Source organism: Falco punctatus, assembly GCF_963210335.1.
Source record: "Falco punctatus genome assembly, chromosome: 5".
NCBI lineage: Eukaryota > Metazoa > Chordata > Aves > Falconiformes > Falconidae > Falco > Falco punctatus.
This window is the reverse complement of record NC_137584.1, coordinates 6,241,240-6,267,261: the sequence shown is the minus strand read 5'-3', so window position 1 is coordinate 6,267,261 and position 26,022 is coordinate 6,241,240. Positions and strand designations below refer to the sequence as shown.

General features: G+C 40.9%; 2 protein-coding genes and 1 long non-coding RNA gene across 4 annotated transcripts in view; 1 reads left to right on the top strand and 2 right to left on the bottom strand.

Annotated features, from left to right (window-relative positions):
- LOC308064660 overlaps window positions 1-3,314 on the bottom strand; it is a 49,178-nt gene extending 45,864 nt beyond the window's left edge. Inside the window, exon 1 of one of the 2 annotated variants that reach the window (XR_013928472.1) lies at window positions 3,177-3,314. This is a non-coding gene — a long non-coding RNA (uncharacterized lncRNA). The remainder of the gene's footprint in view (window positions 1-3,176) is intronic. The other variant, XR_013928473.1, reaches the window with a different exon arrangement.
- Window positions 1-8,581, top strand: part of ZNF292 (zinc finger protein 292) — a 54,986-nt gene extending 46,405 nt beyond the window's left edge. Inside the window, exon 8 of the mRNA XM_080389313.1 lies at window positions 479-8,581. Coding sequence (XP_080245439.1) covers window positions 479-7,660 — 7,182 coding nt within the window. The 3' untranslated portion in view covers window positions 7,661-8,581. The remainder of the gene's footprint in view (window positions 1-478) is intronic.
- GJB7 (gap junction protein beta 7) lies at window positions 7,640-26,022 on the bottom strand. The gene is made up of 2 exons (XM_080389424.1): window positions 20,317-26,022; window positions 7,640-16,643 (listed from the first exon to the last, which is right to left on the bottom strand). Exon 2 carries the CDS (start codon window positions 15,231-15,233, stop codon window positions 14,439-14,441), a length of 795 nt encoding a protein of 264 aa, XP_080245550.1. The 5' UTR covers window positions 15,234-16,643; window positions 20,317-26,022; the 3' UTR covers window positions 7,640-14,438.

The following is a 26,022-nucleotide window of genomic DNA, read 5'->3' as shown; positions in this document are numbered from 1 at the left end:
GTGCTTTCCAAATTAAGAGATCTTTTAGAAGATCTCTTGCTTCTCTTACTTTTAGCTGTAGCACTTTTTACTGTTTGTATTCTACCCAGTGTTAATTTAAGGCTCCATAGAAGCTCATCTCAAGTGATGTTGACACAACTGGCAGGCTTTATTTCATGGAAAGGCTCAATATTGCTAAACTGGACACCTCGAACATACAGTCCTGAAGTCCTCAAACTAGACAGGACATAAAATTAATTTGTTTTAGCTGTATGTAAACTTTCACATTATTTTTTTTAGCAGCATGAAGACAAATTACGAAACTTAGGGAATAGTATCTAAAGGCAAACCACTATGTTTCTTAAAGTAAAAAGTAGTATTACAAGTTCCAGGTGCACTTTTTTTTTTGACACTTGGGGTTGAATAATGATATCTTTTATTTACAAATACAGAAAGGGTTAAGATAAGGTGACTTACTAAAATTAGTCTTGCTTTACAGATTGATGGTGCTGGACTTGCAACCTGCATTGAACTGTGTGTGAAAGCATTGCGCTTGGAATCCAGTGAAAATACAGATGTAAAGATATCTATTTGCAAGACTATCTCCTGCTTGCTTCCAGATGATTTGGAGGTTAAACGTGCTTGTCAGCTGAGTGAATTTCTTCTTGAACCCACTGTGGATGCATATTATGCTGTTGAAATGCTATATAATCAACCTGACCAGAAGTATGATGAAGAGAATCTTCCAATACCAAATTCTTTGCGCTGTGAGCTCTTACTTGTACTGAAAACTCAGTGGCCTTTTGATCCAGAATTCTGGGACTGGAAAACTCTCAAGCGTCAGTGTCTGGCACTTATGGGAGAGGAGGCATCCATCGTGTCATCAATAGATGAACTAAACGATAGTGAAGTTTATGAGAAGGTTGAGGATTGCCAAGAAGAGACTAAAGAAACTTCTGTGAATGGGCTTGCTGGCACTTTTGATGAAGCTACAAGCCTCCTTAAGGGTATCAGAGATGAAAAGCAGAAAAAGAGAGAAATTAAAAAACTCAGAGAGAGGGGGTTCATATCAGCTAGATTTAGGAACTGGCAAGCTTATATGCAGTATTGCGTGTTATGTGACAAAGAATTCCTAGGTCATAGAATAGTTAGGCATGCACAAAAACATTATAAAGATGGAATTTACAGTTGCCCTATTTGTGCCCAAAATTTTAATTCTAAAGAAAACTTTGTTCCCCATGTAACTTTGCATGTTAAAAAATCCAGCAAAGAGAGATTGGCTGCTATGAAACCACTGAGGAGACTGGGAAGACCTCCTAAAATAGCAGCTGCCAATGAGAATCAGAAAACTGATTCTGTATCCAAACAGGAGCAGCGACCCATTAAGAAGAACAGTCTCTATTCAACAGATTTCATTGTGTTTAACGATAACGATGGCTCAGATGATGAAAATGATGACAAAGATAAACCTTACGTACCAGAGATAGTGCCAGTTCAAAAGCCACTCCCTGTTAATGAATTCACCTGCCCTGTAACGTTTTGTAAAAAAGGCTTTAAGTATTTTAAAAATCTGATAGCGCATGCAAAGGGGCATAAAGATAATGAAGAAGCTAAACGTTTTCTTGAAATGCAAAGCAAGAAAGTGATTTGCCAATACTGTAGACGACATTTCGTAAGTGTTACTCACCTGAATGATCATTTACAAATGCACTGTGGCAGCAAACCTTATATCTGCATACAGATGAAATGTAAGGCTGGTTTTAACAGTTATGCTGAGCTGCTGACACATAGGAAAGAGCATCAAGTCTTCAGGGCAAAGTGTATGTTTCCTAAATGTGGCAGAGTGTTTTCTGAAGCTTATTTACTCTATGATCATGAAGCACAACACTATAATACTTACACCTGCAAAGTCACAGGCTGCGGAAAGGTGTACCGTTCTCAGAATGAACTGGAAAAGCACGTTGACGATCACAACAAGCAGCCTGAAAACGTGCAACAGCCTGAAAGCCAGACTAATCAGCCTGATCTTAGTCAGTCTTCTAAAGCTAATGAAAATACCAACGAAGTTGCTGTTAAAGAGGAATTGACATCTCCTCCGGCGGACAACCAGAGTAGTTTTACTGAAGGAGAAAACACTGGCTGGAATCAAATCAAAGCAGAACCAGAAGGGAATGAAAGTGTAAATACTTCAGTGAGTATACCGCGGCAAAGCGATTCCTTACCTAATGCTGGTTTGGAGCAGTCTCCTGCAGGTTCAGTGAAGACAGAAGTGGCAATTCCAGCAAGCAGCATTAAGGTGCCTGCTGTTAACCAGAAGATCCGAGATAACTTTGTAAAAAGAGGTAAATTGGCTGTTACTGCTGTTAAAGTAGATACCACTAAACCTGGAGCCCAGCAGTTGTGCTCGTCGGTTGACTCTTGTCTTTCAGTTTTCCAAGAGAGAAAGGAAGAAGACTGTCTCAGTCAGACTCAAAATATTCAAAATATTTCTGTGACCTCAGACACACTAAAACCAGAAGCCCTTGAATCAAAAAGCTTAGAAAGACAAGTGAGTATTGTAAATCCATTCAGCATGCAGAATCAGGCAGGATATCGAAACAGCGTACCCATTCCCAAACTTGAAATTGAAGACAGTATTAAGGCTGCTGCTAATCTATATAACCTGCCTTTAAAAACTTTAGAAAGTATTACGTTTATTCCTTCGCAGCCTAACATAAACAGCTCTTTAGTTCCAGCTGTGTCACCAGCAGCTCCAATTCAGAAGTTTAATTGTCAGGTTGAGGGGTGTACTCGAACATACAACTCATCACAGAGCATTGGCAAACATATGAAGGCAGCACACCCTGATGAATATGCTGCTTTTAAAATGCAGCGTAAAAATAAGAAACCACGAAAATCCAGCAATCTGCAAAATGTGCTGAATGATGGGAAGATTGTGTATCTTCTGCCATCACAAGTGGGCAATGCAAGTGGTGCTGCTTTTACTGCACAGAACAAACCTAATTTGAATCCCACCTGTTCCAGTCAAGTGCAACATGTCTCAAGTACACTTTTCCCAACTCACCTAGAGAATTTGGCCAGTCCTATGTTACCTATAGTGGAAAGTGTCATAAATCCAAGTTTGTCTACTCGTATTAAAAGTGAGCCTGAGAGTGTTTTATGTTCACAAATGGAAAATATGTCTGGTGCAACCTTACCTTCCCAGTTGGACGATCTGGCAAAAACAGTTATGCCTCTGAATATTGACGGTGGTTCAGATCCTTTTCTGCCTTTGCCTGCAGAAAATGGTCCAATGTCTCTCTTTCCTTCATCAGCAGAGAATCCTCCAAATTCAGTCTTCTCACAATTGGACAATGACACAAATAACTTTTCATCACAACTAGAAGGAAACACTAGTTCTGCTTTCCCAAAAGAGGAAATTGTTGATCAGATATTTCCCTCGCGATTGGGTAATGAAAATAACTTCAGTGAAACTAGCTCTCAGCATGCAGCTTCAGAAAAAGTAAAAAAAGATCGTGGCCGGGGCCCAAATGGGAAAGAAAGGAAGCCAAAACATAACAAGCGGGCAAAGTGGCCAGCAATAATTAGGGATGGCAAATTTATCTGTAGCAGGTGCTTCAGAGCTTTCACTAATCCTAGATCACTTGGTGGTCACTTGTCTAAGAGATCTTACTGTAAGCCTCTTGAAGGATCAGAAATTTCTCCAGAAGCTCTGCAAGCGAATGGACAGTCTTTGCTTGCCAGTATGATTCTTTCCTCAAATTCACTAAACTTGCAGCAGCCCCAGGAGTCTGCTTTCAATCCAGAGACATGTTTTAAAGATCCATCATTCCTGCAGTTACTTGCAGCTGAAAATCGTTCTGCAGCCTTGCTGCAGACCATGTTTCCACGGGCCAATGTGAGTAACTTTAATACCAGTGGAAATGAAGAAGGAAATCAAATTATAAAACAAGCTTTGGAAACTGCAGGCATCCCGAGTACCTTTGATAACACAGAAGTACTTCCACACGTGGCTACAACAAGTTGCGTCACAGATACGACTCCAATAAATGCAGCTGTTCTCTCCAACTCATCTGTGTCCCCTCTGCTGCAGACAGTCTGTAACCCCAGTACCCTGCTAACAGACCAAAACAGGACCCTCAATGCCAAAATTCCTCCAATAAACGAATGCAAGAGTTTGCCAGTTCTTGCAACAGAGGACTTAATGCGAAAGACTATTGAAAGTGGCTTATGTCCTAGCTCATTTTCTAATGCTGTTGCAGCAGCACACAACTTCGCAGGGAACAGTTCACGAGTTTCAGTTATAAGTAGTCCCAAGAGTTCAGGATCAAGCAACTTGAATAAGAAGGGAACCAGTGCTTCAAAGAGGAAGAGGAAAGCAACTACACCCTTGCTTGTACCTGATATATCACAGAAAGTAGCAGTAAATAATACAACTATGGAACTTCTAACCAAAAGCACTGAAGGAAATGTGCAAATACAGGGGGAAGGTTTTCAGTCCAACTTACTGGCAAATTGTGGCTCTCAAGCAGTGGTGGAAAATCTCACACAGAAACTTAATAATGTTGACAATCAGTTATTCGTGGCCAATATCAAAGACAACTTCAAAACAAATACCAATGCTCATACGATGCTACCCCCTTTAAGAGTAAAAACTGAAAATGGGGATTCCCAAATGATGGCTGTAAATTCTTGTGTCCAAGCAAATTCAGAGGAGCAGATTTCAGAAGACAGTGTTATGCAGAACTTTGAAAAAACCCTGGAAATAATTAAAACTGCTATGAATTCGCAGATACTTGAAGTGAAAACTGAAATTCAGGATACCGTTGCTGCTTCAGGACAGAACTTACAAGCAAATAATGCACAGGCTTCCTTGGGAAATTCTGCACATAGTGTAAAATTACCTACTCCTACACAATTTGCTGTGCCGGTGGGGAATGTCACCACTGCAAAGAGTAGCCCTGCTCAGTCTGAGACATCTCAAAAGGATGATACTCAAATACTGGAAATTTTGGAGGGCTTGCAAAAACTGAAACTAGAAAATGATTCACCCATTCAGGTCTCTGAGCCTGTTTCCCAGTGTCCTCCAGCAGATACGCTAGCACCAGCAGTTCCTGTTGTATCATCAACTGAAAGTAAACCCCTTGTCCAGATATCTTTGGAGGCAAGTAACATTCAGTTTAGTGATAAAGTTAATAAGCCTTTTGTATGTCAGGATCCAGGCTGCAATTATAGTGCTATGACAAAAGACGCATTATTTAAACACTATGGCAAGGTTCATCAGTACACTGCAGAAATGATACTAGAAATTAAGAAACATCAACTGAAGTATGCCCCGTTCAAATGTGTTGTAGCTACCTGTCCAAAAACGTTCACAAGAAACTCTAATCTCCGAGCGCACTGTCAGCTTGTACATCATTTTACGACAGAGGAGATGGTAAAATTAAAAATTAAAAGGCCTTATGGCAGAAGATCTCAAAATGAAACTGTAAACACAGCCCCACAACCTGTTGACGTAAAAACTTTGCAGACACTAGTAATAGAAAACAAAGCTGCAGCTCCATTGGTCAAAGAAGCTCAGATAAAGGAAGCTGTAGAGCCTGTAAAAATCTTGGAAAAACTTACACCAGAAAACAATATCCCTGAAAGACTGGAAAAACCTCCCCAAGTGGCTTCTGTTCCACCAGGGCAACATAATGGAGCCTCTATTGGTAGTACACAGGCACAAGCCAAAGTACGGAAGGTTAGGAGGTACAGGAAGGAAAAAGAGGAGAGGAAACGTAGGAAACCCGTAACAAAATCTCTGGAGTTTCCTACTAGATACAGCCCTTACAGACCGTACCGATGTGTCCATCAGGGCTGCTTCGCAGCTTTTACGATACAGCAAAACCTAATCCTTCATTACCAAGCTGTGCACAAATCAGACCTCCCTGCCTTCTCTGCTGAAGTGGAGGAGGAGAACGAGCCAGGCAAAGAGGAACGCAGTGAGGTGGAAACCAAACCCACCATCAGAGAGTTCAGGTGTGAGGTGAGCGACTGTTCTCGCATCTTCCAGGAAGTTACCAGCTTGATACAACATTATATGAAGCTTCATGACATGACCCCAGAGCAAATTGGAAATATGAAATCTGCTCCAGAGGCAGGAAGATTTTCTTGTGATCAGTCTCAATGCAAGTCTTCATTTACAGCATATCTTAACTACATTGTACATCTTGAGGCAGATCACGGTATTAAGATAAGGCCAAACAAAGTAGAAGATGACGGTGTATTCAAGTGTGACTGTGAAGGCTGTGACCGTATTTATGCTACTAGGTCTAACCTCTTGAGGCATATTTTTAACAAACATAATGACAAGCATAAAGATCACCTAATAAGACCCAGGAGACTGACACCAGGTCAGGAAAACATTTCAAGCAAAGCAAATCAGGAGAAACCATTGAAGTCCAAACAGAGAGGACTAAAAAACAGATCGGGAAAAGAAGGTAACAGGCTGTCAGCGAAAACAAAACGAAAGAAAAATGTCAGCTTGGAAAACAAAAACTCAAAAGGAATGCAAGTTCAAGAAAATAAGGCCTATTCACTGAAACGCGGCAAGCATGTTTATTCAATAAAGGCTAGAAACGATGCGTTATCGGAATGTACAAGCAGGTTCATAACTCAGTATCCATGTATGATAAAGGGATGTTCATCTGTAGTTACAAGCGAAAGTAACATAATAAGGCATTACAAATGTCACAAGCTGTCCAAAGCATTTACTTCCCAGCACAGAAATCTGCTTATTGTATCTAAAAAGCACTCTGTCTCACAAGTAAAGGAAGCCTCTGGTGAGCAAGAGACTGAGAAAAAAAGTGATGTGAAAGAGCCTGAACAGAGTGTGGTAGTGAGCAATAATGATTCAAGCACAACTATGTTACCGCAAAAGGAAACTGAAAAAGGTGAGAAGGATGAAGTTGATGAACTGACAGAACTATTCATTACTAAACTGATTAACGAGGATTGTTCAAGCGCTGAAAATCAAGCAAAAATCTCTTCTAGTGTAAATAGTGACTTGCAGGAAACCAGCTCCTGCCCCTCAGAAAAGCAAAAATCAAACAACTTAAAAAGAGCAAACAAAGAAAAAAATGTATCTCAGAGTAAGAGGAGGAGAGCTGAAAAAACTGAGGAAGTACTGCCTGCTGATGTGAGCAGCATGCCCAGGGAGGAAGAGACTGCTGTCGCCATTCAAACGGCTGAAGAGCAACCTGCAGCTTTTGACTGGAGCTCATTTAAGCCAATGGGTTTTGAAGTGTCATTCCTTAAGTTCCTTGAAGAGTCTGCTGTGAAGCAAAAGAAAAACACTGAAAGAGAGTACCATAGCAGCGGAACCAAAAAAGGATCCCATTCAAACTCGCGAAAGTCCAATGAGAAGACCTCCGTAGCAAGTAATGTCACTTGGTCATGTTCTGAAACTGAAACCCTCGTACCGTTTGCCAACCCATCACGGCTTCCGTGTGGTGATAATGTAAAGATAGTTTTAGACAAGACTCTTAAAGACTGCGCTGAGCGTGTGTTGAAGCAACTTCAGGAAATGAAACCTATCGTCAGTTTGAGAAAGCTCGAAGGACGTTGGGAGGATAATCCAGAGGTTACAGCTGCAAAAGTAATTGTTATGGGTGCCGAGGAAGGGGAGGCAAAATACTGAAAACCTAATGTGTTTAACCACGATCTGTAATAAAATTTATTTTGAATAGGAAGCCATCAAGCATGCTAGTAACTGTGGAGCTCTTTTATTTTGAAGTGATTTAATCTAGCAAAAAACATGACATGAGTCATGTAAATGTCTTACTTGTTTTTATCCCTATGGGACTTGAAGAACAGAGTAATTGCTTCAGTTTTGTACATACTTGATCGAAACCTCAACTTTCTATCAGATGTCCTTTCCATGAACTAAATCTTTGTGAGTTGTCTGTGATTGGTATCTTTCACCAGGTTACTTCTCCTATATAACAGTACTCTTTATTTGTAGATACATTTTTTTTGTATATATTTATTATTGTAAATCATTTGCTGCCACCAGCAGTCTGTAAGTCTAAACTATTAAATGACACATTTATATTCGGAATTTTAATTTGTAACTAAGTAAGCAAGTTTTTAAAGCTGTCCTTTACTCATTTTAAATTAAGAACTTTTGAACTAAAACTAGCTAAGTCTGTCATATCCAGTTTATTTTGCATAAAGCATTTATTTACAGGAGAGGAGCTGGATAAGATCACATTTCATAGGTTAAACGTACTGACACGCTCTCATTTTTGTAAATTTTAACATCCAGTATCTATGGATGATATTCATATGTAGTTAACACATAAATATAGTTTTCTTATAGCTACATTTTTCATTGCTTTTAATTGGATACAAAGCATTTATGATTCCATAATAAAAATGGAAATGTGAATAAAAATAGTTTGCTACATTGGAGATTTAAAACAATATTTGGTATTAAAGAATCCATTGTGAATGTGATAGAAAATTAGTAGTGTGGAGCAGTGTATATATTTGAGGTGGTGATTTGTGAAGTAGCCCAGTATTGCCTTAAATAAAATCACATTTCATTTCTTGTTTTATACATGTGATCTTATAAAGGTTATTTTTGTTTCTGTAACTTAGATTGGTGTATAGTTTAATTTTTGTTAAAAAAACAAAACAAAAAAACTTCAGAAACCGTTTTTGTAAATAGTGGGTTTATAAAACAGATGGTTTATTTTGATAATACCAATTTGGTATCTATCTATAGAATACGTGAGTCTTTATGCCATACCATTAAAAACTGAATAAACAAGGCACTTTCTGAAAGGGAAGTGAGATTGTGATCTTACAGATAAACTCGGTGGTTGTGCTCTATTGATGGCATAGACTCCCTCCGTGCTCTTCTGCCTCTCGCTGACTGTATCTGGCAGCACTCTCGCCACCTCTCTCTTTTCCACACTGGAACAAGCCTCAGAAGCGGTGCCGCTTGTAGTGCCCGGGATTGGAGCAATTTCTCTGTATGCTGCTAACAGAAATGACAGGTATCCAGTTTGTTGAGTAACCAAAAGCGTGAATGCGTTGGTGGGAGTGGTCAGTACCCAGGAATCCTCAAATGTTGTTTTTCATGCGTGATTATGCTTAACTCGGTTGGGAAGAGCCAGCTGGATTGTGTGGTACCAAAAATTTTTCTTGGCTTATTCTCATTACTGGATGTGACCTACCTTCAGTAATATAAAATAGTCTTTATCTTGGGAGAGATTGGCTTGATATTTTTTTTTTTCTATAAACTTGTCTTGCCATGTAAAGCTTTGCATTAAATGCTACACTTGATTGCTCTTAAGCTATTCACCTGGAATCTTTTGACAGTTTACTTGAATATCAATGCAGAGGGCACATTCCTACAACCAAATGAAGCGACTTCTTGTGAGAGTGAGGATTATGTATGAAAAAGCGGAAAGGCAACAACATTTCAGCTTGGGCATAGCCCTTGGTTTCCTACCTGGTGCTAAATTGCATACCCGCACAGGAGGCCCGTGCTTCCATTTGAACGAAGCTCCTTCGCTCCTCTCGCTTTAATCCCTCCCAAGTGACTAAACTGGTAATTCTGCAAAGTTAGTAAATCAAAGGTGCTGTCTGAGAATGATAAAACCAAAAGAAATCCTTACATTTTAACTCGAGGAGAGATCATTATATTTGCTATAAGCACATGATGCCATGTTCTACCTGCCAGAGGTTGCGCCGTCTCCCTGGATGGGGTTGTTGTTGGATGCCAGCCGCGGTGATTGTAGAGGGGATCTTCTGCAGGGGAGAAGAGGACCAAGAACCTCCTCTGGAGTGGATTCACAAAGCTTGCCTGAAATCATGTTTTCAGATGTACCTAACGACTGTAATAACTGTTGACAGACCTCACAACTTAATTTTTAGAATAATTTTGTGTTGTGTAAGTTAAATAGTTTCAACATTGACATTCCTAATGTACGTAGTGCATCATTTGCCGTTTTTAGACTGAGAATAGCATACAACTATTTAGCTCCACAGTGCTACACTAGAATACTATTTCTTTAAAAAAGAAAAAAACAAAATCCAGTGTCCTAAATAGCCAGGAAATAATTTCTGGTTTGGATCTGAAAGAAGGGTCTGGATTTCTGAGAATGAAATTTCAAATATTGTCTCATTCTTATCCCAATTAATCCAATTAAAGTAGATGTAGTACCAATATAGTCTGTACCCTCCACAGCACACTCCCTTTTATGTGGGTATTGACAGCCCCTCCAACAGGTAAGCCATCATGATATTTTTTTTCCTTTTCAAAAAAAATGCAAATTTAAACTTAAAGCAAGGGGCCAAAGGCAGGGTCTGATTTAAGATGTCATGGAAGGGGAGGGCACTGTGGTTTAGTGAAGCCACCAACAAAAGTTTTTGAGGAAATATATTCGGTATTTGTATTATGATGAATGATGTATAAGAATCTCCTGCTCTATAGGTGCAGTAGCATGTCTGAACTGACAGCTCTTGCAGAGTCTGGAGCCGTACCCCTGCCCTTGGGGCTGCCGGGCAGGATGGGGCTGCGGGCTGGCTGAGCCCAGCTGTACCAGCACCACCTCAGCCTGCGGGCTGCCCTGACACCCATAGGTGCTGCTGGCCCCTGCCCTGACACCTGGTCCCTCTCCGTCCTCTTCCCCTCTCTCTCCTTCCCCTCTGTGTCTCTGTCTTCCAGACATCAGTGGTGCATTTGAGCAGAGGTGCTTTTTTTTGAAACCCTTGTCACCATGAGGAATATGACGACTACAACAGGAGTTGCTGATCAGGAAGCAACCAAGGCAAAAGAGTCTGGATACAGACTGTTACGTGATGGAAAGACATCTTTAAACTGGCAATCAGCCTCTTGTGGTTGGCTGTTTCTAAAGAAATCTTAAATTGTCTGAGGCCTAATTTGAGTAGTGCATTTGTCCTCACATGTGTTGGGGTGGTTGTCATCAGCGGGATGGAAGGACTGTTGGTCCTAGAGTATTCTGCTGGGATGTCCTGCCTACAGCTGTTAGATAGCAAGGGAGCGATGCCTGTAAAACTTTACACTAAAACCAGCCTCTGGTTCAGGTGAGGACAAGTAGTTGGCTGTATTGCAATTGGTTTCTATGCCCAGGAGTTGGCTGGGGCTCCCAGCTGCGGGGGCAGGGACACGCTGCCCCGAGGCTGAGGCCGGCTGGGCGAGAGGAGCTTCTGCTTCTGCTCCTGCTCTGCCTGCTGCTTGCTGGAGCCTTGGTACGGAGAAGACGGTCCTGTAGAAGGGGTGGGAAACAGGGCCAGGAGTACTGGAGATGGGAGCAGAGGAAAGAACTATTGGCAAGTAACAAATTTTTTTTTGTGTGACTTTTTCAAACCTGAGCTGTCACAAAGCAAGGAGATTACTTGGCTTTTAAAGAAAATGAGGATCTATATAAGACTTGGATCTTTTAGTGTTTGCAGAGATGTTTTGAAATATGAGCGAGGTAAGTAATTTTTTGTATGAATGTGTATGAAGTGATCATGTTTCTTCATTACAGTGTGGGCTTAGATCAGCTTCCTACCATTTGCTGTGTGTTTGAGGAGACAAAATTTTACACTTCATAAATAACCATAGCACTTGAACTGAAATTTTCTTAAACTTGTCCAAGTGACTTGAAAGTTGAATACACAAAAAAGCCCTTAAACCTTTAGTTTAGGGACTGAGCCTACAAACTCATTTGAACCAAAAGTGTAAGAGCAAATGACTTCAGGGATGGATGGGTGAGTGAAAATTACACTGGAGCACAAAGAAGTATAAAGGTGGGGGAAAGGATTGTGGATGGGAAGAAGCCAGTAAAAGATCAAATACTGGCCAAGAACAACGGTTCAGAAAGTAGATTAGTTTGTTTCTGTTCTCTCAGGTTAGATAGATCTGACAGAGTTGCTTTGTGTGATGCTCATTTCATTAGCAGCTCTGTCAAACACTCCTAATTTTGCAGCGCATGACATAAAAGCCACTTGGCGGTTTGCTACGAGTTCATCAGGGGTTACACAAAGATTGTACACAATTTTTCAGAATATTTCTTATGTAAGGTACTGGCTTTGTCAATACGGAAGTATCCTCCAAGACTTGAAAACCTGGTGATTTTGGAATTTTATTTATCATTTCATGGCTATTGAAGATAGAAATAAAACCTTGAATATACATTCCAAAGAATTAAAGGTTCTTGTTTCACAGGAAAATTTTTGGTCTAAGTGGGAACCTCTAACTGGCCACAGGGCTTTAGGGGATGCTCTAAAACCACTGAAGCCCTGACTTAATATACATTTTTATTAGAGAGCAGCTAATGCACAAAATTAATCACAAACCTGTGTTGAGTAAACTGTGTTTGCTTCTCTTTGTTTTCCCTCAAATAAAACTTGTTTTTAAAAAACGAATGAATACTTTTTCATTCATGTACTGTCTTAAAATCTGGCCTCAATAAGTAAAAAACAGACATTCTGGAAGCATTTTTTATTTTGATAGTGTTGCCGTTGTCTTAAAAAATGATGCATTAGGGTACAAAAGAGCCAAGATAATTTTGCGTGTTGTTCTGTTACTCAAACTGTGGCGGTCACGGTTACACAGGGCTGATGGGCAATGGCTTTGCTTCACGCACTGCTTGGTGGGTTTTGCTCAGTAGCTGCAAGAGTTTCTAACGGTATTTCTGTCATAAGCCACATTCTGTGTACGTAGAGATTTAACAGAAAATGTTCTGAATTGTCTAAAGTGCGTTGTCTCAATATACACACTGATTCAGCGCCACTCATGATGTAAAACTTTAACTGGCCACAAGCTGGCAAGCTGTCTCTGTTAAGTTCAGCAGCAACAAATGTATTTTCACCTTTTATAAAAGCAGATTTACGTTAGCAAAAAAAGCTTGAAAATCAGAGTCAAAAGCAGATAGCTTCTTCATTTGTTCTTAATTCAATAACCGCTACCCCAGTACTCGTAAAAAGCAACACACTGTAACTAAAGCTGGAGGCTTTTAGAGTGAAAAAAGGGTTACATGCTTTTGGTACTGTTTCTTTTTATCCTGTCACAAACAATAACATTCGTTGAACATTCAGGCAGCTCTGCTTACTGCAGGCAGTGGTTATCTCTAAAGGGTGTATTTCAGTGAGGCTCAGTACTTATCTGAAGGCCTTTCATCCCAGCAATGGAAAGAGAACACTACCCTGAAATAAGTAATTCTTGGCACTAATTTCTATCGTTTCAGAAGTCTGGATAGTTTCAGAAGTCTAGGTTTAGGTTCACCAGAAAATGTCTTGGCTAATTTCTGTCCCTTTCCTGTTAGCCCAAGCAACACATAATAAAGGGCAGAAGTGTGTGGTGTCAAAGAGATGCTCTGAAAGGGGGGGGGGGGGGGATGGGGGAAATAGATGTGGGGTTTTTTTACTTTGCTTCTCCTGAAGGCTTTTCATATTTTTAGATTTCACACATTCTTCTATGGCAGAGCAACCTACCGAAGGAGTAGCAGTGCCTTCAGCCTTACTAAAGGGTCCAGATTCCTGGCTACTGAATACTAGGATTACTGGCTACTGTTTTGCCATATTGTGCAGCCTACACTTCTCTACTCCAATCCTAGGGAACTAGGAATGATCTTTTCCCTTAAATGCCACAGCTGCAGAGCAAAATAAAAGTCTGGGGGCTCAGGAGCTGCTTCGTGCAGGTGACCAGGAGTTAACTCCATACTCTGATATATGCTGCCTGTAGAAGTCTGAGCAAGTACCTTTTTGTACATGATGTGTTCTGATGAGAAATACCCTAAAAACTGTAAAGGACTCGCATACCTCAGAAGGAGGTGCTCCACAAATAGCTAAATAACCAGGTCTGTCTTTATCACCACGGGCTAAACTAGATGTGTCTATCTGCTCTTTTTTTCTTTTTTTTTTTGGACATGTTTTACAGTGGTACGGTGGAATGGGCTTGTGAGCATCCAGCTCACTTCCAAGACACTAGCAACCACTGTATGCTAGCACTTTCCAATTGCAACTTCAAGAGTTATCACATCCACCCACCTGACAAACGCTGTACAGCACCGTACTGTTCAGTGTCTTGATCAATTCCAGGTTCTTCCAGCTCTGCATTTAAAAAGCCTCTTTGCTTGTACCAAAGCAATTTGTGTAATACTCAAGACACAACTGTTTGAGCAATTGTTTCAACATGATTTATCATAGGCATCTGTGTTTATATTAAAACTTCACAGAATTTTCAGACTGCTACACCTCTCGTTTCATCATGAAAAGATCTAGATTATTCTGTGTATGGCATACATAATGCAACTGAATATATCTGCTCAAGTAAGGAGGAGCTAATAGAGAAAAAGTATTTCTTATGTAGCTATCCTTCCAGTTCTGTAAAGCACTGATTGGAAAAACAATTCATGAGATACAGCTTGTGTAACAGGAAGGTGCTCTCTAGCCTTCTTTCAAGGCAATAGGGAACTTTTTCCACATTCATCCTGTATATTCAGAGACAAGGACAGGGAGCTGTGGTGGAAATGTCCTGCAGCTGCTTGTCTGTTGTCACAGATGATATTTGATTTGTGGCAATTGCTTTTCAAGCCTTGATGTTTTTTTATGTACCTCTTCAGATAACATTTTATGGAGTATTTGAAAATGAGATAACTCAATTCACTTAAATTTAATAAAATGCACAGGCATGACGTTGCCACCAGTAAATAGAGGAAAATCATCTTCTCTGTGGGTTTGGAAATATAGCAGTCTACGGTATTGGGACATGGTCTTATGTCACATGTCACAAGACGTGGCACTTTGAATCCATTGTACAATTTATAAAACAGAACAAGAAACACTACTTCAAATCCTGTTTTTAAAATAATGCTGACAAGGTAAGTGCACAGCAATCCACCATCTATCTGTCCTGGACTTTTATAAAGTTTCTGGTTGCGGTGTTTCTCTCTGTTCTCTCGGTAAGCAACATGAAAAACAACCAAGAGTGAAGGGGTGGAGACCATGATTAATTGCAAAGCCCAAAGTCTGATGTGGGAGACAGGAAAAAAATGGTCAAAGCAGACATTTTCACAACCAGGCTGCTTGGTATTACATTCAAATTCATCATGTTCATATTTCCAGATGTTTTCTGCGGCCACAATGTAAACCAGTAAGCGGAACATGAACACAACTGCTACCCAAATTCTTCCAATTCCTGTTGAATATTTATTCACTCCGCTCAGCAGGTCACGTAGGAATCCCCAGCTCATTTTTCTTCTCAAGGAAAGCTCTATTGAAGAAACACAAGATCAGAGAGATGCTTTCTATTGGGTGAAGAAAAACGAAACGCTCATTTCAAGGTGAAACATAACCAGTAGCTAGGCAACTTAAAATTATTATTTAAAAAGGAAAACAACAGCAACAAACTGCTCTTAGTTCTGATAATTTGTACCTTCTGAGGCTGTTACACAAAATTTATTTACTGTTAAAACAGATTTTGTCAATTGGACTGAAGCCTAATTGTACTGTTAAACTGTCCTCTGCAAGTAAATGTGCCTGTTATTCCCAAGCGTCAGGTAGAGCTTTCTCTGGCAAGTTCAGGCTAGCAGCCTACCACTGAGGTACACTTAACTCAGCCCTGTCAGTTATGCAAATACTAAGCACAGTTAAATCAGATTTCAAGTTCAAATTTTTGTATAGGAGCCACGTGTCCCATAATAAGTTGACTAACAAAATGCAAATTGTTTGCTTTTTATCTGAGATCTAACTTCTCGGTAAACTTGTGCAATATTTTAAATCCTGTCCTACTTCATTAGATTTTATTTGTCATATTTCTCATTATTTAAGAAATGTGTTGAACTTTACTTCAAAAATGGGATTTTTTAATAGTTTTTTTCTGCACAAGTCTTAACCGTGTCCTAGAACACTTCTAGAAAAGAAGAGCTGCCTAAGGAGCCATTGGCAGCCACACTCAAAGTCAAAGAAGACCTGAGATAACCACCAAAAGCATACAGTCACCTTCCCACCTCACCCCACCTTTGAAGTCTGTGCAGATCTTAAAGGATACCAAGCTCCTTTGTTTCGTGAGAGCAAAAAGTAGCTGTATTCCCAGGACACAGAATGGCTGGGAGACATGAGACGGGAAATCTGAGAATTTTCCAGATCTGTGTTTTCTATCTTATAATAGTATTATATTATAGATAATATTAAATTATATATATAATTGTAACTTATTATATATATTAATATATATGTTGAATAAAATATAATAATATCTTTTAATGTCCTCATCCTACCTACTGCTCCTGCAAGCTCTGCCTAGCAGGAGAGAAAAATGTACCTCTCTGGGGCAGCAGTGGCACGTGCAAATCCTGCTGCCAATGCTGTAGCTGCAGTTAGTACTGATGTATGAGCAAGTACAAGAAGTAATCGGGCCACAGCATCACAAAGCTTAACACAGATGGAAAGTTCTTCTTTTGCTGTCCCTTGATTCCGCAGCCCATCATTACCTCTGCCTATGGCCTATTTGGGTGTTGCTACATGGCTACCGTTAGAGCTGGTGACTTACTTGAGGAGCTGAGGGACTGCTGCAGAAATTAGTATGTTGCTGATTTATACTGGGAGGGATGTTGAAAAAAAGGTGTTCTCACGCAGAACAGTTACCAAGCTACTCCTTTATGCTGCAAATAAAAAAGAATAACAGGCGAGTATCAGTTGGTTTATATCCTATCAGACATATGCTTGTATGCTTTTAAATATGTTTGGCAGGGTGGTGACTTTATCATTAAAGAGCTATTTCTGTCCTCCGTGTCTGCAATTAGAGCTCAGTAAGAAGTTTAAATCAAGCTCTTCAAGACATCAGCACTAGGGCTTTAATGCTTTCTAGATAAGTAATGCAGTCAATGCATCAGTCTCAAAGGAGGTGAATGGCAAAGCATGAAGATACTGCTATGTGATAAAGCACAGGCAAGGAAACAAAACGCTCACCTGAGCGAGCATGAATATTAACACCTATGAACACATCTTGTGGATGAGCTGTCCTCTAGAGGAGATCTGAAGGAAAACCTCAAAAGGCCTTTCCTAGGATTTTAAGATAAAGGGAAGACTGAATTTTGTTATCCCATGGAAAATCAGTACAGCTGTGAGTGGCCTTTTGCTAATGGCAGTAAGAGCTGCTCCTTCCCTTTCTAATATAAAACCCATAATGTCAGCTGTCAATCTATGACTGGGGTTACACCAGTTCTGAGCCTCCAGCTGAACAAGTCAGGACGGAAATGAAAGCTACGCTGGGTCACCAGCAAGGCACAAAAATCAGTGGGAACCAACACTGGTGGAAATCAGGCCATGCAGATACCTAAACACAGACTGAGACATTTACCTTGAGGTCTCTTTTTCCCAAAGTTGAACCACTGCTTCTTTACCTGAGCAACAAAAGGGATTAGAAAAGAACAACTTTATTTTGCCAATCCCATGCTGAGGAGGAGGATGTGAAGGGGAAAAGAAAGTCCTGCCCAAAGAAGTGCAGATCAAGGATTTGATGAAAATGTCCAGCAGATCCCGAGCAATGGGCAAATTCTAGCCAGCCAGAAGATCAGATGGATTAAATTTCTGCAAAGCTATTTGAAAGACAGCAACACGTTCTGCCACCTAGATGTCTGGCAGTGAGGCAGCAGGGACTTCATAGAACTAAAGGTGGTTCCTGGTCTATGTGCTCTGTGGATGAGAAACTGACATTTCTTGAAGGACTGCTGGGGAGGTCTTGTAGCCAGCGGTGCTTCTGCAGCCAGAAGTCTGCAGAGCTTTGGTTATATTTTTCCACTTGCAGCCCTCACTTGATGTCGAGCAGCGGTTGTATAGGATAACCCTGTTTCATGGTATTGTTGGGGTTGTAACCAGCACAGCTCCTCTGTTCAAAGGAGCTGCAAATGTGCCTTTAAAAGCTTATGTTTGCTTTATGCACCACTGTTCCTATAGAAGATTGTGGATGTTAACTGACGCTTTTGTATCCTTTGAAAATACAATTAATTCACTGAAGCATTGCAAAGAACATAAGGAATGGGAAAAATAAAATGGACTTCAAAGATAAAGAGTTACTCAACAGGTGAACAAAATAAAATTGACTTCGCAGGCACAGACTGATGAGAGGTTAAGTTAGCTGAGGCTAGAGATGACAAAGACATTACATGGGCTGTATGAAATTCAGAGCAAGGTGAGGATTCAGACAACAAAAAAAGGGAAATCTTCAAGTAAGCACACAATTGAGCAGCAGGAAAAAGATGACAGTGTATGAGGTTTTCAACACTTCTGCAAGTGGCAGTACAGGTGGAAGCAGATGCCAAGCGTAGTGTCAGAGCATGACACTTCAGCAAAATTATATTCTGACTAATATAAAGACCAGAGATGAAAAAATGTGATCCAAATCCTTGTAGCCAAAGAGAAATTTCACCCTTAGCGTTCCAAGGAGGTTCAGAATGAATCAAAGGGAGTCAAGAAAGGAAGCTGGCTAAAGAAATTGAGTAGATCGTGGAAAATGTAGATGACATTAATTTGCATCAAGGTAATATCCAATGTTGGGGCTAACAATGAAATTACTCAAAGGTTTAAAAAAAAGCAACAAAAGGGTTAAAAGGGGATCTATTTGGCACTGTGGACATAAAGACCACAAAAAGACTTAGCCTCTATTGCAATTTACTTCAACCACCTGCTCCACACACATACACGCACACACGCCACAACTCGGGCAGAAGCTGAAGATTAGAGATACGTCGATTCGTTGTACTCCTTTCTAGCTGAAGTACTGGGGATGAGCGTGAAAACAAGTGCCTGGGCTGCTTCTGCTACCAGCCAGGCAATGGGGCAGGTAATCTCTCTTCCTCCTCACATGTATCATTTATTCCCTAGTTTTAAACACACACACACCCCAACACCCACACGGTTTTTCCTGCTCACTAGAGACACAAATGACCAGAAGAGCCTCCACAGCCTGTTTCCCTCAGATGTTATCAGTGACTTGATTTCCCTCCTTACGGCTGCACACATGCTCTCATGAGCAAACAGCAACCTGAATGCACCATTAACTTCTGATTGTGCTGAATGTAATTTATTGGGCAAAGTGTTTGAATAATGCTGTTGTTGTTGAATATATTCATCAAATAATCATTTCTGGCATTCAATGAGGTCTACAGAAGGCTGGCTAATGTGTATTGAGCAACGCATCCATTGAAAAGCATAGCACTCAGAGAATTAGTTCACCTAGATTTCAATCAGCTTTGCTAATTTAATTACTTTAAGAGCAGAAAAGGTATCTTTGTGTAGAAGAAAATGGGGAAAAAAGTAAGAAAATGCAAGATCAAACTAAGTAGAGAGGAAGCGGGGAAAGCATTCAGAGTGTTAGGGGCACAAAGAGGGCAGGCAGCTTGGAGCTTGGGCAGCAGGCAAATTACAGGAAGAAGGTGCAGTATTATAGGAAATGAAGATGGAACGGTGAGAAATAACAGAAAGGACATGAGCTTGGGAATAGTATGAATTCTGTACAAGCAAGTTGAATAATCCTCACATGCTGAGAAATGGAAAAACACTTTCTTATTCTGATACAAAGATTGCTAATGGGAGTATTTTGCTGCACCTACAACTTAGCCTTTTTTTTTTTTTTTTTTTTTTTTTTTTACGGGAAGAAAGAGACCCATAAATTGTGGCAAAAATGATAAAGCAGAGAGTAAAAGTAGAAAATCACAGAGAAGAATATAGGATCATAAAAAAGCAGAGCTGGTAACAATCCTGAGAGTTCACCCTCCGTTGTTTTTGTTTTACAACCTAAAGCATCATTGTGGCTCTTTTTTGCTTTTTTTTAACACCAAGGATCATCTCAGTGTTACGAGGAAAAGTAAAACAATACTGCCACAGTGGGTTCCATAAACAACCAAACAAGGAACAAAATTTAACTTCAGATGTTCATTCAGTAACTGCATTTTCCCCTTATTTTCTTTGGTTCCTGATACAAGGAACCATTTTATGGTCACTGAGTCTTTGCGCTTGTTTCATGGACTACCCATGGAACAGATTTGGTTCATTTTCTGGCCCCAAGAAGGCTTGGTTGCGCTTGTACTGTTCCGGACAGTTCAGTCTGCTCTTAAACTGATGGAAGCTCCACTAGCCTCCCCACCCCACCCCAGCACAGTGCATCTCTTCCAGTGCTCTGCTACAGAAGAAGGGGGAGCAGGAAACCTCCTGGCTACACCAAGGTGCAGTGTAACTCCATTCTAAGTCACCCAACCAAGCTGCGTGTGCACCAGCTATCCAAACCGTTGCACATCTGTGAGAGGAGCTGAAAAACTATTGCTACGAGTCACTAACCTTGCAGTGCCTTTGTTTCTTGTCCAACAGCGGGAGTGCCAGTGTAAGGCGATTTCCAGGCACTTGTGAAAGAGTCAACAAGAGAAAACAGAGAAGTCATAAAAATTAGCCTAGGTATTTATTTACCAACTAACTACAGGAAGGAAAAGACTAGATGCAAGAGAGCTTACTTGGTCATTTAGCACTAGACCAGAGCTGGTTGCTTTGGCCTTTACACCTGACTTTCACATAAGCTTTCACAGTAGCTGGGGACAAATCTCCTTCCTTTCTGGGCTTCAGGATCTTAGCTGCCAAACATTCGCTTCTCTGAAAATATCACTTCTAAACTACATCTTCAGTAGGCTTTGTAACCTTAAGCAGGCTTGGCGTTCTTTTTTATAGCCAGTGATGGCAAAATCCCATCTTGTTTTGTACTTAGGGAAACCACAAACACCACTTAATAACCCAGCAGCTGCTGAGTGTGATGCTTTGCCAGCTGCTAATTGCTGCGGTCTCTCCTCTGCAGCAATGAATGGGTTTTGAGAGAGGGCAGACACAGTTCACTGTTTTCTTTGTTACTTTGGTAAACTATGTAATTAAAAAAAATTAAAGCCAAAATGACTTAATTTTTTTTTGAAGTCATGATGTCTGTATTTCGTCTACACAACTACTACTGCATTTCTCATCACCTTCACACCAAATAGATAAGCCACCTCTCCCATACTCTTCCAATGTCAACAAAAAATCCCTCTACATCAAATGATCTTCAACATTAAGTATTACTGCTCCATTCAGGCTACTGTTGTAACATTTTCATCAACTTGTAAAAAAACTGAATTGACTAAGTCAAAAGATTTCCACTCGAACAAGTGATTGTCAATGGCCACATTACAGTTTGTAGCTCTTTAGTAGTTATAAAGTACTGTAATAACACAATGAAAATAGGATTATATCTGTGATTTATGCTGGCTGATGGGACACTTTCACGAGACTCTTATCAAGCCTGTTTGACATTAGAAAAACAACTTTTCATTCGGTAAAACTGTTTTATAACAAGAAATGCTAACTTACCTGAGTCTCAGTGAACAGTTATAGCTGAACCCCAGCTTTCTAGTGGCATTAACAATCAACGATTCATTTCCGAGAAAGGGAGTTACTGCTCTAAGCCTTGAAAATGGAAACTGCTCGTCTCCTAGGTAATATAAACTAAACGAGTGAAACCTGATCACATCTCCTGGCACACTGTTCAAACCAGAACCATGATGTGTTTTGTATTATCAGAAAGATAGGAGGAAACTATGGCATTTGTTTAAAGTCGCAGGCTTTATCTGCATCTTTTGAGCATTCATCGGTATCAGCTCCAACACTGCATGCTTTGTGCTTTCATGTTAGCAACTGCACAACCTGAAGCCATGCATGCTGGGGCGTCCAAAGCAGCAGACAATGATCAGTGACCCTCTATGAGACCCATGCAGCCTGTGCTCTTGCAAGCCAAGAAGTCACTTGACCAAGTCATTCATGCATGAACGTGTGCAGAAGACTCCCTGCAAAGAGCCTGTCTTTCATATGCCATTCCTACGGGAAGGACCTGGAGGATCTGGGTAGCTCCCCATTTCAGATGCTGCTTCATTACTAACTTTTGTCTCATCCAGCTTACGCTGTCTCTTCAATATTAACTTTACTGCAATATCAAAATAGCAAAAAAGGCCTTTGTGATACACTTCTTGACTCATCACCCCTTTATAGTATGGCTTCTACATTTTTTTTCAGATAAACTTTGTCCACGTGAAAAACTTGAAACCACTGTATGGAATTATGGTAACCTTCTGAAATCACGTAACTGACCTAAGAGCCTTAACTCCCACCCTGTTCCCTCTATGACATTTTACGTCAGATTTGTGTTTCAGGTGCTCTTTAGCAAGTAAATTGTCTGCTAAAGAAAAATATTCTTTAGGCACACATTATGCCTAACAGGCATATGTCCAGACAGGTCTTTCTATTAAAATTTTAAATTACAGTGATTTCCTCAATTTACTGAAGCCTGTTTTTTGTTACTAAAATGTATTTTGGTTACTGTACATGCTAATCAATTCCCACATTGGACTTGGGACCTAAGACACTCCCCACCAGAAAGCCCATAACTTTATTTTTAATAACTAAGTAATGGAATAAGTTCATGCACTCCAAGGCTGAGCAGTTCTGAGTTTCTTCTTTCTAAGCATTCTTCCTATGCAAGGAAGGCCACAGCAACCACAACTGAAAGCAGGTCTCCCTTTTCACCCTCCTTTTTGGAGGTGCAGTCTTAGATTAGCTGCAGTTTTTCTTTAAACCCCATTCTAAGGTATCTGGCTGTCCATTGTTGCAGTGAGCAAATTCAGTGCTGCACATGTTTTTCTGCTCTTCCTTTTTAGTAGAAACTAGCTTTTTATTTCCAGAGGGGATGCTTTGGGTTTTGATATTATTCTGTTCCCAGTCGGAAACAATTTGCCCACTCATTAATGAAAATAGAACACAACAAAGTGCCTTTTCCCTTCTGTATTTAATTCAGTTAAAAAGATTTATAAGCTTGATCAGTACTTGAAGAATAACAATTGCTTTAATCTTTGCCAGAAAGCATGGCTGGGTGATTGTTTGTCTCTCAGAGACACATCTGGCTAACAAGTGTTATAGAAGACATACACATAATATTATGAAACACAGAGGAGTCACTCTAACAGATTTTTGTTTCTAAAATGCATATTGCCTTAAAACTGTTCTGGCTTGCAGTGGTAGGGTCCCAACCACTCCATGCTGCTGTGTGAAAACTGCTTTCTTTCAATTGGAATTATACAAATGAGCAATATCATCTGAAAAGCAGAATAAGGGCTCTTGAGACTGACATGAGCCGAACAACAGGCACACAGAAAGCTCTCAATGCCGCCTCTGTCTAGCTGGAGATCTGTTTGTTTCTTCTTCTGCATTTATGTCCTTAATACAGCAATACTGTTTCACATGCCTTAGTGCAATAACGGTTCCCCTCACTGTTAGCTGTAAGGGGGAGGGAGCACTTGTAATTCATAAGTTTTGTGTTCCTTTCTCCCCCGGTTTTGTTCAGGGGGAAAAAAAAAGTCCCATTTGTCAACTCTAATTAAAATACCATAAAACTCACAGTGTATTGTAAAAATCAGGCAAAGCAGGAATGCAAATACAGACTACACATTCACATATGAAAACCCTAACAAACACGTGGTAGAAGTGGCGCCTCTCACTACAAGTCATACCAGTGCTGAAGTCCCAGTGTTGATGCAAAAAGAATTTTATTTTTTTTTTTTTCCACAACAGCTTTGTAACTGTGTCTCTAAAGTAGGGGTAAGATTATCAGTAGCTTGAGGCATCCTATCTTTATTTTGAACACAATGTGAAGCTCTCTTCTTGTGCAGTACTTGAAATAAGCAGGAGCTGTGAGGTGAATCAGCAAAGACGTGGAGGCGCACTGCTGCTCCCCGGACTGCATTAGGCTGGCTATCGCATGCTAACGACGTCTGCGGGACACAGCTTCAGGTTTGCTCTGTTCTCTGCAGAGGCTCTCCTGCAGCTCAAACAATGAGGGGATGTGAGTCTCAAGAATAAGCAGAAATTGCTATTAAGTTCTGAATGGCCACGGCATACAACACAATACCAAACGCAGAATCCCAAGGGAATTTATTTAAAAGAGAAATAAATCTCAGTAACAGCCTCAGGTCTGGAAAACGAAAGGGGTTTTTGCATGGTTACTTTTCAGGAGAGATATAGTAAGAGGGTGGGTGACTCAGAAATACCACAGATGTTTACAATTCTACCCTTTACAGAGTGTCTGCTATAAAAAGATGCCAGACAACTTTATAAGCCTTGATGGATTGAGCATTTAAACATCCTGTTGGGTCAGATGATAGCAACATAATATTCACATTAAAGATAAAATAAAATGCTTTCCCATAGTCATAAAGCAAAACTAGAGACAGTAAGGAGTCCAGGCTTTTCTTCACTGCAGAGTTAATCTGTTTAGCACCTGCTCAATGTATGCCAAGTACCACCATTCATGTCAAACCCCATTTCTAAGTCCTTCTCTGCTTCTCTTTCTACACAATAAAGCCTTATCCCACAACTCTTGATACGAAGAATATTTTCTTTCCGGCCAATGGTGTTCTTTTAACTGTGTATGATTTCGTCCCCCACTAATGATGTCTGGGACTTACTTGTCCTTTGTAAAAAAGATGGGAACTGCTAGAGAACTAGCAGCAGTCCTTGCCGTCCTTATCAGGCAAATGTGTTCTGGCATAAATCCATCCTATTGCGACCTGGAAAATACTGTCACAACCCTGGCTGACTTTGGGTCAGAAGTTTTATCTTGCATGGATGGGGTCGGGTAATGACAGTAACTGCTTGGGAAGGGGTGCGTGGGCTGGTAAGCAAGGGCACTTCTCAGTCTAACGATGTAAATCTTTTACATTCCCATATACAATGTGTCAGTTACTTGGGAGCTGTATGCAGGTCTCCTACAGTACTGTAAAAACTCCCCCTTCCCTCAAGAAAACCAAGCTACCTTCCCAAAAACCAAGGCTCATGCAAAAACCTTTTATCAGCTTCTTTCAATTACACAAACATGAAAACAAATGCGAGCAGCAACCTTCACTCAGACGTGACTTTCTACTCCATAGTTTCCAAACAAAATCAGCTGTGTGGCATATGCTGCCAAAACAATAGCTACCAGATTAGCAGATGGTATGTCGTGAATGAAATGTTGACACAAAACCCAGATATACCACTCAATCCTCTCCTGACACCAAAATTTATTTCCCTACTATTTTTCTCACTTCGTGATATTTACACACAGCAAAAAAACCCCAACAATTCTTTATATACTCCATCTGGATTTAGAAGGGACAAGCTAACCTGCAATATCCTATTAATCTGTCATTTTTAAAAAAATGCAGTTTGATTACTGCAAAAGAAAACGGAGCAAGTGGTTCTGAGAGTCTGTATATCTCTGCCCCCCCCTGCCTCCATGGCTGCAATAACCAGGCACCCCACCGAAGTCCCCTCGTATGCCCTGCGGACACAGGTAAGTGCGTGCCAGGGCACTGGGGTTACTGAGCCTGAAATACCCGTGTGCTGACCCCCGGCCTGCTGCAGCCAAGCCCCGCTAACGTCACCGCTCTCGTCTCAGCTCTGCCTACCTGATGCCTAGCGGAGCACCAACGTGGGTCTCTCCCTACCCTCCAGGTATTGGCTTTTCTAAAATGTTAAATTTCTACCCTATGTGGCTGAAACTGCCCGATGGCATCAAGGTCAGCAGGGACAGCCAGGGAGGCTCGAGCAGGCAGACACGATCGCACGGGCTTCCTTTCCTCCGGGCTCCAGGCAATTACATTAATTTTACTGTTTACAAATAATAGAAAACAAAACGCTGCTGCAAAGCAGCATTTACGTAACCAGGAGTTTCCAGACGCCTGAGATCTTGAATTCAGATCTAAATACCAGAAATCGGGTGCTGAAATCGTAGCGTATTTCCCCGCTGAGGTGGCCGCGCCGCAGCCCGGCCCGGCCCGGCCCGGCACACCGCTCCCGGGGCCGGCAGGCCGGGGTCCCCCCGCTCCCCCTTCTACATTCCCACACGTGAGCCACAAGCGCCGCCAGCCCCTTTACCCAGGTCGGCGCTGGCCGGACGAGCCACTCGTGGCACAGCCGCGGGGCGCCTGCGGGCCACCG